Genomic DNA, 13,911 nt, shown 5'->3' with positions numbered 1-13,911 from the left:
AGATTCCGGTCCTATGTTCTCACACTGACTTTTAGATAAAAATTTTATTTGACAGATCTGGAAATAGAAGCTGATGTAACAATCTGACACTACATCCACCAAATAGGGAGTCCTTAGAAAAGCAAAACATACTACCAACATTTTCTGATTTGCAGAGTGAGGTTCTATTCATTATTAACAGTTACTCTGCCTTCAGAAAAGTTTATTTGCCCCAATTTCACAACATAATGCCATTACATTTTTTTCACATAATATCATAAATAGCAAATAGAAACATACTGCATCAGGTCAAACATGTCATGAATATCCAATTAGATATCAGTTATCAATTGAGTAGAATTTTATCTTCTGAACTGAAATAACAGTGGTATTTATATAATCATGTATTTATGAGAGTTAATATAAGTCTTTCTAAATTATTATCTCTGTCAGGTCAGCCCAGTAATTACATAAATCAAATGAAGTGGAATAAAAAGATTACTGAGAGATTGTTTCAGATAGCATATGGAATTTAGTTGACATTCTTTCCACAGCCTGTAATATTTAATGCCACTGAATCTGGCCACATACAGCTCCAAAATCTGATAAATGTATTTTGTATCTCTTCCACACACAGTATTAAGTGGGATAATAAACAATTATTTTTATCAAATCTGTTTCTCACTTCCAATTCAATTCAAGAAACATTCATTGGTCACTCACTGTGTATATGGCACTACATGCTAAGAAATGGGAATTCAAAAAAGATTATAGTCTCCAGCTTCAAGGTGTTTACATTCTACTGGAGGCACAATACATACAGACATTTAAGCAAATACAAAGGACTGTGAGGATGAAAATAGAAATGGAAACATTTAATCTATTTTTATCTCAATTAACCAATCTGTAAAATAGAGTTTTGAAAGTTTTATAGAGAACTCTGTAAATTATCTCTTTCTAATATAATTAAGGTTACTTCTTGGTACCTGGAGTGCTCTGGTCATCCTATCCACCCATCCAGTCTCAGTCTCCTATTTTGGAGGCTGAGGGAAATTTCTCTACATAATTTGTATAACTATACCCAGTTAGGCCCAGAGGAACTCAGGCATTAGAAATGAATGGTAATGTGTCCCATGAGACCAAGGTTAAGGTACCTTCTAATGCAAGGGAGAAATCTGGAGTGGTTTTTATTGTTTGGTAATGTTATAATAAAAGGGTAAAAGAGTGCTAATAAAAGGGAGGGCTAGAGAACCCAATAAAACTATGGAAAAGGCCTCTGACTGGGGCACAGTCATAAGAGAGTGGCCAAGGAAAGTTGAGGATAAAAATCTGCTTTGAGCTACAAGGAGCTACAGGAAAAGTGACATACTATACAGGACACTGGACAGGAAAGTGAATAAAGACTCATGACATCTGATGAAAGCAGAAGAGAACTGCAGATAGACTCATGTGAAGGAAAGATAAAGCACACAGAACAGACGACCAGTGCCATCTTCCAAAGAGTCTCAGGAGGAAACGTGTTCTAAGGAGGTACCCTAGAGAATTGTAGCTAGGAGCTCTGCCTATTAAATGGCTAGCCATGTCAAAGTCAACCTCTGGGGAGAGGTTGTACACTGATGGGTATTTCTATGGGTTCTAATATATATATTATAATATATATTATATATTATAATATATAATATATATTATAATATATAATATATATTATAATATAATAGATATATAATAATATATGTTATATATTATATAAAATATAAAATTATATTTGTTTTTCCTGACCTTTCCCTGCTTTCTTTTCCTTTTCTTTTTGAGTTTGTGAAGAGTATGCATTCAAAGAGAACTGATCACAAAATACTGGGTGATGTTAGTGAAATTCACAGATTATCTGAGAACATAAATATATAAATAAATAAATACATAGATGAATAAATAGATGGATAAATGAGTTAATTTAAAAATAAATAAATGAACTTTTTGTTTCTTTTTATTTTTGTTTTGTTTTGGGAAGAATATGCATTCAAGAAGACCTGACCACAAAGTGCTGGGTGATGTTAGATAGTTCTCAGATTATCTGAGTAGGGTCAAAGCCAGAAAAAATGAAACATTGTCCCACCTCCCCGCCCCAACATGTGTCAGGTCCCTTTGTGTCTTAGGAGAGATACTGACAAAATAATTACGTTCATACAACCTACCTCCACAGGATTCACATGAGAATTTGTAAAACTGTAAAAAATATGTAAACTTGAAATTGCTTTAAAAAGACATGAATTATCATCATATCATTATCATTCAGATTTTTTCTGAACAGAACTCTTTTTCCTAGCCAAAAAGTTTGCTAGTTTTTCTATGAATTCAACACTACATCTGCCATCTTTATATATTTACATAGGCCCACCTCATATCCAGAATGCATTTCTTCCTTATCTTCTTAGAATTCTTCCCTCACTTCAGTTCTCAGCTCAAGTGCCACTTACCACCTCAGATATCATCCCTAATCCTTCTAACATTCAATCCCAAGTATTATAGCTCTCTATCCTGGCTTTCCTATGTATTTACTTATTTATATACATGTGATGTCATCTTTACACAAAGAATATAAAAGCCTTGAGGACAGGGGCTATTGTCTTTTATCCTTATATCCCTAGTATCTATTATAGTGCCACATAGTAGGTGCTTAGTGGATATTTTTAATTGACATTAATTAATTAATGTGGTAAATTAATTAATTAATGTGGTAAAATGACCAACAATAATTTCTGTAACAATTAAAACTTGTATGTAAATTATCAATTTATTCAACAAATATTTATCAACTGTCTACCACATTGAATGCCCTGGACTAATGGACACTTATTCAAGCAAATAACCAGTTTTGAGAATTCTTCAAAAATGTATCTCATCTGTTACTTTTTTTTTTAAATCTATGTCTTGGACTGACAATATTTTGGAATGGAAATGAACAAATTAAAGGATGGAACTTACCATGTCCTGGAGGGTATCGCCTCCATTTAATGTGGACAGTTAACTCCTCTACAGAAAGCTTAGGCCAATTTCGATAATAGGGGCACTTATGGATTAGCTGCTCCCTTGTAAGCTTTTCCATTTTAGCTTGTTTCTGAAAGAGAGTGAACGTTCAGAATGTTTGTCACCAGGTAAAAAAAGAAGATAGTAAGAAGAAAATAGGAAAAAAAGAAAGTAGCACAATCATGGAGGTTGGCAAAGAAAAAAACAAAACAGTCTTTCCTGGTTAGAATTCAGTAGAATAAAGCACATGCTGAAGGAATAACATTCACTGCAAAATCATTGCTTTTATGACCATAGAAAAGTGAACATGTTTGTACCTTTTAAGAATTATAAGCATAGGCATGCTTATTAAATTCTGTTTCCCTCTTTTCTCACTTTTCATAGACTTACAAATTCTTTTATATAACATTCCATTTTTTTGAAGCATTTGAAGAAAATTTCATTGTTTGTTTTTAATAATCACATCACCCTATCAGATCAAACTCAAAAGGTAGTCTTCTCAGGCTCAAAACTGAAATAGCAATACTTTGAAATAAAAAGCTGCCACTCTGAAAATCAAAACAATTTTCCTGAGAAGTAGATTTCAGCTTCAGGATTAATAATTCCAATGTTCAATTCACACCATGTTTCTGTTCCTCTGACAGAAAAATTTGTCCATTCTTCAGGTAAATATCCCTGTCTGCTGACTTAACTCTCTGGTCCCACTCACTAATTAAGCACTCAAGGAATGCCAACTGCAGGAAGGCCTGTGTTATAGGGTATGAATGTTAGGAAAAAAGAAATGATCTCTCCTTTCTGATCTTGAAGAACTTACTATGACCATAGACCAAGGGTGGGGAACCTGGGGTCTCAAGTGGCCCTTCAGGTCCTCAAGTGTGGCCCTTTGACTGAATGCAAACTTCACAGAACAATAAAAGGATTTGTTCTGTAAAACTTGGACTCAGTCAAAAGGCTACACCCAAGGACCTAGATGGCTACATGTGGCCCTGAGGCTGCAGGTTCCCTACCCTTGCCATAGGCCTTTGGAATCTAGTTAGGGAGACAGTATATCCAAACATAAACAACCAGACAACAATGCTGTCTTCCTCAAATATATTCTGGAAGTGGATGAAGAGGGGTCAGGAGGTTATGGTATAATAAATATAATGCCTGGCACATGGTTAGTACTTAATAAATGCTTATGGATTGGTTAACAAGCAAATGGAGAGAAACCAAATTGAATTAAATTAGAAAATAAGTCCACCATAACTCTTTATACACTATAAATCAACCAACAAAAGTCTTTATTGAGTGACTACCACGTATTTAAGATTTTGATCAAAGTATTAAAGAAAGATTAGTTTTATTAGGAGTATTCAGACTGGTTTACAGAAAGGAGAGCCCAAAATCAAAGAGGCAATAAATGAAGTGGAAAAGAATTAGGACTTTGACAAGTGCAGTTTCAGTGTAAATGGAGGGGAAGGGTCCCTGTTACTCTGCCCCTCACAGTCCTACACTATGCATTGGTAATGCTACAATATCAATTTTCTTTTTTTTTCTTCTTTTTTAAAATTTTTAATTAATTTATTTTGAATTATCAATGGTCACTTCCATAAGCTTTTGAGTTTTAAATTTTTCTTCCCCTCCCTCCCCCCCTCCCTCCCCAAGATGGCGCACAATCTGATATAGGCTATACATATACATTCCTATTAAACGTATTTTCGCATTAGTGATATCGTAGGTAAGAATTAGAACCAATAGGAGGAACCACCAGAAAGAGGAAACAAAACACAACAGAAGAAAAAAAATAGCAAATAGTATGCTTCGGTCTGCATTCAAACTCCATAGTTCTTTCTTCTTTGTGGATAGCATTTTCCATTATGAAGCCTTTGGGGATGTCTTAGATCTTTACAATATCAATTTTATTAAAAGATTGCTTTCATGCTAATCCCATACTCAAAAGTTTTAATGGCTCTCAATTATCTCTAAGACCCTCCCTAATCTGAATACAACCTACTGTATGAGCCACCGTTCTACTATTATTACCTGGATCTTACTCCCTGAACCAAAGCTCTGAATAGACAGTTATTCCTTTGGCAAGCCTCTTGTTAGAAAGTATATTTTGTTGTCATAAAATCAGGACTATCCTAGGAAACCCATGATTTATTATTGAAAATTACAACAAGTCAGCACGATATAGAGGAAAGAGTCAGATGACCTAGACTCCCAACTCAACTCTTCCACTTACTAGCTATGTGACCAAGAGCAATTCTTTTAATCACTCTGGGCATCAATTTCCTCATATGTTAAATGAGGTGGTCTAGTTAGATACTCTCTAACTCCAAATTAGTAATCCTATGATCCTATGACTCTCATAAAAATAACCCTCCATTTTAGCCATGCTGATCTACAAGAAATCAATGAATACTTGCCATTCCCATCTCCCATCTTTTTGCTCCTGCTGTTCCGGCTATCTAGAATGCTCATTGTCAGTCATGCTATACACACACAATTCCTTAAAAACTTCTTTAACATCCAGCTTAAATCCCAACTTCATGGAACTTTCCCTGACTGCCTCATGCCATGCTGTTGTCTCCCAATCCTGAAATGCTAATATTATTGGTTTCTATATTTGACACTTAATATATGCCACCTTGCTAATTATCATTGTGCATAGGTATATTTATGTATTTGTGGGGTGTCTCCTTAATTATATTATAAGTTTCTGGAGAGCAGAGACCATGTTTTGCACTTCTTGTATTTCAGATTATGTACTCAGTTATTCATTCATTCATCTATTTATTTAAGGAAACTGGAAAGAGACATTTTAAAAGAAAAAATGTTATTTGTTTGTGACAGTTGACAAATAGAGCTCTAACTTTGACAATTATAGCCCTAGATATTACAGTTTTGCTCCATTAGGGTCACTTGGTCAAAAAAATAACAGGCTTAGAAACAGTCAACTAGCATTTATTAAGTGTCATATATAATGTGTCAGACAATGTGCTAGCAATACAAAGAAAGGCAAAAGACAGACACTACTCTCAAAGATCTCACAGTCTAATAAGGGAGACAATATGCAAATAGTGATGAGCAAATAGGATATGTGCGGGGTAAATTGGAGATGATCTTAGAGGAAAGGCACTAAGATTAAAGAGGACCAGGAAAGTCTTATTGTAGAAAGGTAATATCTTAGCAGAGATTTGAAGGAAGCCAGGAAAGCCATAAGGCAGAGATAAAGGAGGGGAAGAGGAGGCAGAGTGTTGTGCTCCAGGAAGGAGATCTCCTTCAAGGATGAAAGACAGCCAAAGAAAATGTGAATAGTCAGTAAATGAAATATTGTGTACAAAGAAGAGCAGCTAGGCCAGGGAAGACCACAGAGTACATGGGGGATGTAATATATAAGAGGACAAGAAAGGTAAGAAGAGGTCAGATTATGAAGGGTTTAAGGACATAAAAAGATAGATAGATAGATAGACATATATGTATATATATATATACTCATGTATGTGTGTATATATACATATATGCATGTATATGTATATGTGTGTATGTGTGTGCTCACACACACATATATACAGTTACAGGAGCAATAGGGAAGCACTGGATTTGATTGAATGGTGGAGGAGAGGAGACAGAATGTGACATTATCAGATTTGTGCTTTAGGAAAACCAATTTGACAGTTGAGTAGACGACAGAGTGGAGTGAGGAGTGAGGCAGTGAGATGAGTAGGCAGCTCAGGTTACATCATGGGGTTAGGGTATCACCAGTTAATAAGCCAGAAGTGTCTGTTCCATGATGGAAGGATATACTAACAAGAGTAAAGAGAGGAAGAAAGAAGTGATGGAAGGCAGCATGAGTCTTCAGGGTCCATAGGAAATAGGATCGCTGTTTTGTGAATAGCCACCACATGGCACAGTGGATAGAGGGAAGAAATGGGAATAAAGATTTAAAAAGCACTTACTATATAACATGTATAGTCAAGTGCTTTACAATATCTCTTCTGATAATATGTTGGACCTGGAGTCAGGAAGACCTGGGTTCAAATGTAGCTTCAAACATTTACTAACTGTGAGACCCTAGGTAAGTCACTTCACCTCCCTCTGCCTCAGTTTCTTTAAGCTGAAGATGGGGATAATAATAGTACCTACCTTGTAGGGTTTGTAAGAATTAAATGAGACACCAGTTGTAAAGGGCTTAGCACAATTCTTGGCACATAGTAGGTGCTTAATAAATGCTTGATTCTTTCCCTCCTTCTTAAACCTTGTAATGGAAAGACCATGTGATGAAGTAGAAAGAATAATGAATGTTTGTTTAGGAGATGCAGGTTCAAACTGTCTTCAATAGCTATGGAGTCATGTTTAACTCACTTAAACTGAGTTACTGAGCTTACTTTCCCGTCAGTTAAATGGAGTCAACATTTGCACTCTCAATTCTCTTTGGTCAATATGAAGAAGGCACCATTTGAAGTTAGATTATTATTATAATTGTCCCAGCAAATGAAAACTCTCATATAAAGTAACAGTAAATATTACTAAAACAATGGAAACACTGTCTGGTGAGGTCATCTTGGGAGTGGGGGAAGTGGTTTCCAGGGCATTTTCCCTTCTAGGAGTTCACTTAAAGATCACAGCGAGGCACAACAATATAGCCCAGAAGCAATTTCTTCTTTGTCTAAAGTTCACTTTTCACATTCTGCAAGACAATATTAGCAGATGTATTGGGCTACACCCTGTAGGGGCTATTTGTAGTCCAGGGAGTTCTTGGGGTAGAGGAATTGTACCCCTGTTCAACAGATTGCAGGCATCATTTTTTTTTTTAATTTTTGGGAAGTCTTGGGAGTAGCAGGAAAATAAATGGCATAATAGGGTATTGATAGTCATAGCTTGGTTGAAAAGAAACTTTCCACTATTCCTTTGTTTTTCCACTGATTAGATTGTTTATCTTTTGATGGTCAAGTTTAGCAAACACCTGAGCCTGTGGAAACATTCAGTCTCCTTTAGATGAATGGGAAGGGAAACCTATATGTGTTTGTGTTTTTAATTGTTAATGCAGTGAAACAATCTTCAGGACTTTTTGTACTTTGGAAGATGTCATTAACACTGTCTCCCTCTGCAGAAATGAATTATAAAACTTCACTGCCTTCATAGCCTGCACAAATCTGAACTCTAATGATTACAACATGAAATCTGAGGAGACCTGAAGTCTCAAATGAATGTACTGCTAACAACCCCACACTATTTATAGTAATGATTCTTCTCCTTGCATACTGTTGATTCTTGCATAAAGTCATTTAATAAATGTTGATTGAATTTAAATTGGTCAAAAATAAAAGTGAGTGCCATTAGATCTGACTGCACTATGATATACACAGAGTAGGCCTCCCTAATACACTAAACACAGCCAGGTCATCACAGATAGATAGATAGATGGATAGATAGATAGATAGATAGATAGATAGATAGATATGTATGCATATATATAAATATATATATACATAATATGTATATGCACAGATCTGTGTCTATATATACATATTCATATAAATGTGTATCATATATAAATATTTCCATTTGTTTGTATATGTTCATATATAGTATATCATAGTATATTGCATATTCTGTAACATAATATTTAGTACATTATAATTTATACTACATAATATTAATACAATATTATAATATGCTATAATAAGATAAAGTATGCCATATTATATAATATAATTAGTCACAGGTGTATTATATTATATAATATGTAATATATTATAAGAATATATAGATATAAATATTACATAATAATATGTGCTTATATGTATACACATAAAATAATAAACATTTATATTATATTTAATAATAATAGAATATAAGTTAAGATATAATATATTGCAATAGACTGTGTATTATATTGCATAATTCATTCAATGTATATTATATTCTATACAAGTATATATGACTAAACAGAATAATTATATATAACTATATATGTTTCTATATACAGATACACATATACACATAATAAGCTAATATATGTTGTATCACATTCTTACATAATATGATAATATCTACAAATTACATAATTTGTAATGTTATTACATTTTCTATATTATATATAACCATTTTACACCAGGGAATATAGCCTTTGTACCTCTTTAATCTTGGCATACTCCTTTGCATTGATTTTAAGAAGTTCACAATCCTCTTCCATGATAAGAGAGTACAAGTTTGAACTCAACTTAGGTTCAGGCAACTCTATCAGTGTGCCAAAGCCATTCCAGGGACCAAGCTGCAAAGAAAACAAAAAGAAATGTGGGGGCATCGGACAAAGTAATCTGTGTCTGAACTTCAACGCTGCTACTGAAGGATCAGACTCTACATTGCACCTAAATAGGTTACTCTACACTATTTCAATTCAATTCAATTCAATTTCTCAAACATATTAATCGCCGTTATGATCAATCTATATTAGTCACCGAGGATACAAAGTTTAAAAATTATGTAATCCATTCCCTCAATGAACTTACAATCTAAGAGCAGGATGGATGGATGGATGGATAGATAGATATATCGATAGATGCTAGATGGATGGATAGATAGATAGATAGATAGATAGATAGATGAATGGATGGATGGATGGATAGATATACCCTGCTGTTAGAGTATATGAGGGTGTGTGCACACATACGTGTATACATACACACACACACATACACACACACATACACACAGATGGAGATGAAGAGATAGAGACAAAGAGAGGTGGCACAGTGGATAGAGATCACCGGTTCTGGAATCAGGAAGACCTGAGTTCAAATACAAATTCAAACACTTACTTTCTGTGTGATCCTGGGCAAGTCACTTAACCTTGGTTACCTTAGTTTCTTCATCTATAAAATAAGCTGGAGAAAGAAGTGTCAAATCACTCTAATATCTTTGCCAAGAAAACACCAAGTGGAGTCACAAAAAGGTGGGCACAACTCAAATAACTGAACAACAGCATGCATGCATATATGTGCATATATATATATATACATATATACATATATATACACACAGAGAGATGTAGAAATATACATGTATATGTGTATATATGTCTATACACATACATATATGTATATATGCATGTATATATGTGTGTATATATGTATACGCACATGTCCAAAATAAGCATCATACAAGGTAGAATGTGATGGTGTAAAGGGAAGATTGGAGCAACCTAAGAAAATTTGAAGAGAAAAAGATCTCTTCCCCCTTTTGGGAGATCAGGGAAGGCTGAAAGGAAGAGGTTAAAAATAAAAAACTTGAAGATGATTTCAAAAGACAGAAATCAGTAGAGAGTGTATTTCAGGCATGGGTGGACAATTTATTTTAGGTGGGAAAATGAAGGATGAAATCAAAAGAAAATAAAAGCTAGGGATATAATTTATTTGGCACAAAACTTGCATGAAAGGGAGAAACAAATAGAAGGAAACTTTAAATACAGTCAGAAGGTTTTTTTTTTCTTTTCCTTTTCTTTTGTTAATCTTTGAAGCAATAGTAAACCTTGAAGTTTGTTGTTGAACAAAAAGTGGATATGTGAGACATCATTAAGGTAGGACTTATTACACATTAAAATGATTCAGTGAGGAGGTGAGAGAACTTTAAAATGAATCCATGCACACTAATGCATTGTTGGTAGAGCTATAAATTACTAGAACCATTCTGAAAAACAACTTCAATTATGCAAATAAAGTGACTAAAATGTCCATAACCTTTCATCCAGACATTCTACTATTAAGCATATACACCAAGAATGTCATTATCAAAAAAAAAAAAAGATTTCCAAATACATCTAAATATTTATAGCGGCACTTAGGTGCCAGCAAAGAAGTGAAAACAAAGTAGATGTGTATCGATTAGGGAATAGAAAAAGTGACGTGCATGAATGTAATGGGATATGATGTGCTATAAAAGCTATAAATATGAAGAATACAGAGAATCATCGAAAGATTTGCATATAATAATGCAAAATAAAGTAAGCAAAGACAAGAAAATAACATACATAATGACTACAATGATGTAAAAGAAAATAAAAATGACAGAACAATAGAAAAAGAATGTTTCAAAATTACAAAGAAAAAACATGACTCTAACAAAGAAGATACCTTTCACCATGCTTTCATAGAGCTGGGGGCCTATGTATGTGAACTATATCATATATTGCCAGATTTCTTTTGTTATACTGATTTTTTTCTTCTTTTTTTTCTTCTTTAAAAATATTTGTCAGGTATGATGGCTCTCTAGGAGAGAAGATATAGGAGGAAATTTAGCCAATGTGAAAATTAACTAAATAAATACAAATAAAAATTTGTTTAAAAAAAACAAAATGATGATTATAAGATTCAATTAGTCCAATGGAAATGCCATGAATATAGGGAAATTAAGAAGAGGGATAGTTTTGGGGTGAAAATAACTGATCCAATTTTCCACCCTGTATCATAGAAGATTTAGGGCAAGCAATAATCTTGGACATCATCTAAGTTCAACCCCTTTATTTTATAAATGAATGAACTGAGGTCCAAAGACATGTAATTATTTAATTTCATATAGGTAGTGAGTAGCAGAGTTAGGAGATTTTGTGTGTTATTTAAGTGAAAAAGTGATGCAGCAAACAGAATGTTGGACCTGAAATTAAGAAGATTACTTAAATTCTTTCCTCAGAGAATTACTGTTTGATTGTACTTCATATTTCTCAACTTCAAAATGGGAATAATAACAACAACTTCCTCCCACGGTTATGGTGGTGGTCAAATTAGATGACACGTACAGAGCTTCATAAAACCCTAAACTCTAATATAAATGCTAGTTTGCTATCTTGTTCTTATTATTATTACCAATTATATATTGTTATATATTAGACCTAGTGGTGTAAGCTCCCTGCAGACAGAAACTATTTTCATTTTTGTCTTTGTGTTCCTGGAGCCCACCTAAGCATCTATAATATATAGTAAGTGCTTAATAAATGTTTTCTGATTGATTGACTGAAGGTTAAGATCATGGATGGACTTGGCAATCATTTGCATGAAGGAATAATGAAGTCAGTAGAAAAATTTGCCAAAGAAGAAACTACAGAAGGAGAAAGAAGCAGGCTGAAGACAGAGCCTTAGAAGAAACATACACTTAGGAGTTGGGAGGATGGGGATGAATCAGGAAGGACCAGTCAGTTAGGTAAGAGAAGAACCAAGTAAAAGCAAAAACACAGAGGCCAAGGTAGGAAAATGTATCAAACTGGGGCTAGTCAATAGTGTCAGATAACACAAAACAGATAAGAGAAAGGATTCTTGGATTTTTTTAAAGCAGTCATGTGTGACCTTGTGGAAAGTAGTGCCAATAGAGTATTAACGATGGAATTCAAACTTCAGAAAGTGGAGGAAGCAGATATAGGCTTCTTTCTCGAAGTTTAACAGTGAAATGAAAGAATGACAAAGGAAAGACATATGTTGGAGGAATGGAAATGTTAAAAGCAAAATGTAATTGTTCTATTTCTGTTGTTGTTGTTGGATGGCTAGGAATTCCTGAGCATATTTGTAACCAGAAGAGACTGGAAACAAGCATTGGAATAAAAGACCTACAATTCCCTCCCCTCCTTTTCTGGGCCTCAGTATCTTTAAAATGAGATTGGACTAGATGGCCTTTGGGGTCTGTTCTAGCTATAAATTCATGATTCCTGATTTTATGTATTCTAATAACATACAATATATCACCTACTTTCTGAAATGAAAGTGAAAAATTGACTCAAATATATTATATTAATATTAAAAAACAGGTTCTTTACTCATCAAAGATAATCTTATTTGAACTTTTACATCATTCCTATGAATTTTTTTTTAGTTTTCCTGGGTCATTTGAAATGATGCTGTCAGTTATATGCTTTGAGAAGCACCTGAAAAGGAAGTAACAACTGCTAAAGGCAAGATGGGTTAATTTTTAAAAATACATGCCAGAGTAACTGACCTAATTTCTTTTTTTTAATAGGGTTATTGAGCTATTTGACAAAAGGAATACTGTAAATGTAGCCAATTTTGATTCATTAATACAATTTATTAAGTTTCTCACAATATTCTTATGGAGAAAGTAGATAAAATTGAGATTATTAGTATAAATATATATCCATATTAACATACTAATAATAATATCATATAAATTTCTAGCACTTATATAATGCTTTAACATTGCAAAATGCTTTCACAAATATTACTGTATGCTATCCCCACAAAAACTCTGGGAGGTAGGTACTACAGTTCTACCTATTTTATAGATGAGGAAATTGTGACTAATTGAGGTTGCCCATGGTTGTATAGCTAGAGAGTGTCTGTGGCTGGATTTGAACTCCAGGTCTTCCAGATTCTAGGTCTAGCACCATGATAATATATTTTTGGTGTATCTGAAAATGTTTTAAATATCACACCCAAATTTCAGTGATTAATGAATGGACTGATGCTAACCTGAAAGGAGGTTCTTAAGGAGTGTCCTGAGGCTCCCTTCTTGACCTTGACTTTGAAAGTTTCATCACTGATTTGGATGTCATTGAAACTATGCTTACCATATTTTTAAATGATATTAAGCTCAACAAGATAGTTACAGAAAGTGGATAGTGAAACTGGCATTGAAAAAATTCTTATGATTCTGGAGCAATGGATTAAATATAATAACATGATATATACTTGGGTTTACAAAAATCAACCACACAAGTACAAGATAGGGAAGCTATGAAACAATAAGAATTTATTAAGTACCTACTATATTCCAGGCATTGTACTAATCATCAGGGATGCATAAGACAAAAATAAAATAGTTCTTGCTCCCAAGGAACTTATATTCTATCACGGCAGAAAAATGTACAAAAATACAAAATAAATGGACGTTAAATTGGGATGAATGAGTTAGAAGGTA

General features: G+C 33.7%; 1 protein-coding gene across 1 annotated transcript in view; it reads right to left on the bottom strand.

Moving 5' to 3' along the window:
- CNBD1 (cyclic nucleotide binding domain containing 1) overlaps positions 1–13,911 on the bottom strand; it is a 519,625-nt gene that overhangs the window by 132,197 nt on the left and 373,517 nt on the right. Inside the window, exons 7-8 of the mRNA XM_027870893.1 lie at positions 9,128–9,265; positions 2,962–3,094 (exon numbers count right to left, since the gene is read on the bottom strand). Of these exons, the coding sequence (XP_027726694.1) occupies positions 2,962–3,094; positions 9,128–9,265 (271 nt within the window). The remainder of the gene's footprint in view (positions 1–2,961; positions 3,095–9,127; positions 9,266–13,911) is intronic.

The sequence above is a fragment of the Vombatus ursinus genome, unplaced genomic scaffold (genome assembly GCF_900497805.2).
Source record: "Vombatus ursinus unplaced genomic scaffold, bare-nosed wombat genome assembly UNPS02000577.1, whole genome shotgun sequence".
Taxonomy (NCBI): domain Eukaryota; kingdom Metazoa; phylum Chordata; class Mammalia; order Diprotodontia; family Vombatidae; genus Vombatus; species Vombatus ursinus.
Note: the sequence above shows the minus strand (reverse complement) of the source record. Positions and strands in the feature narration are given on the sequence as shown.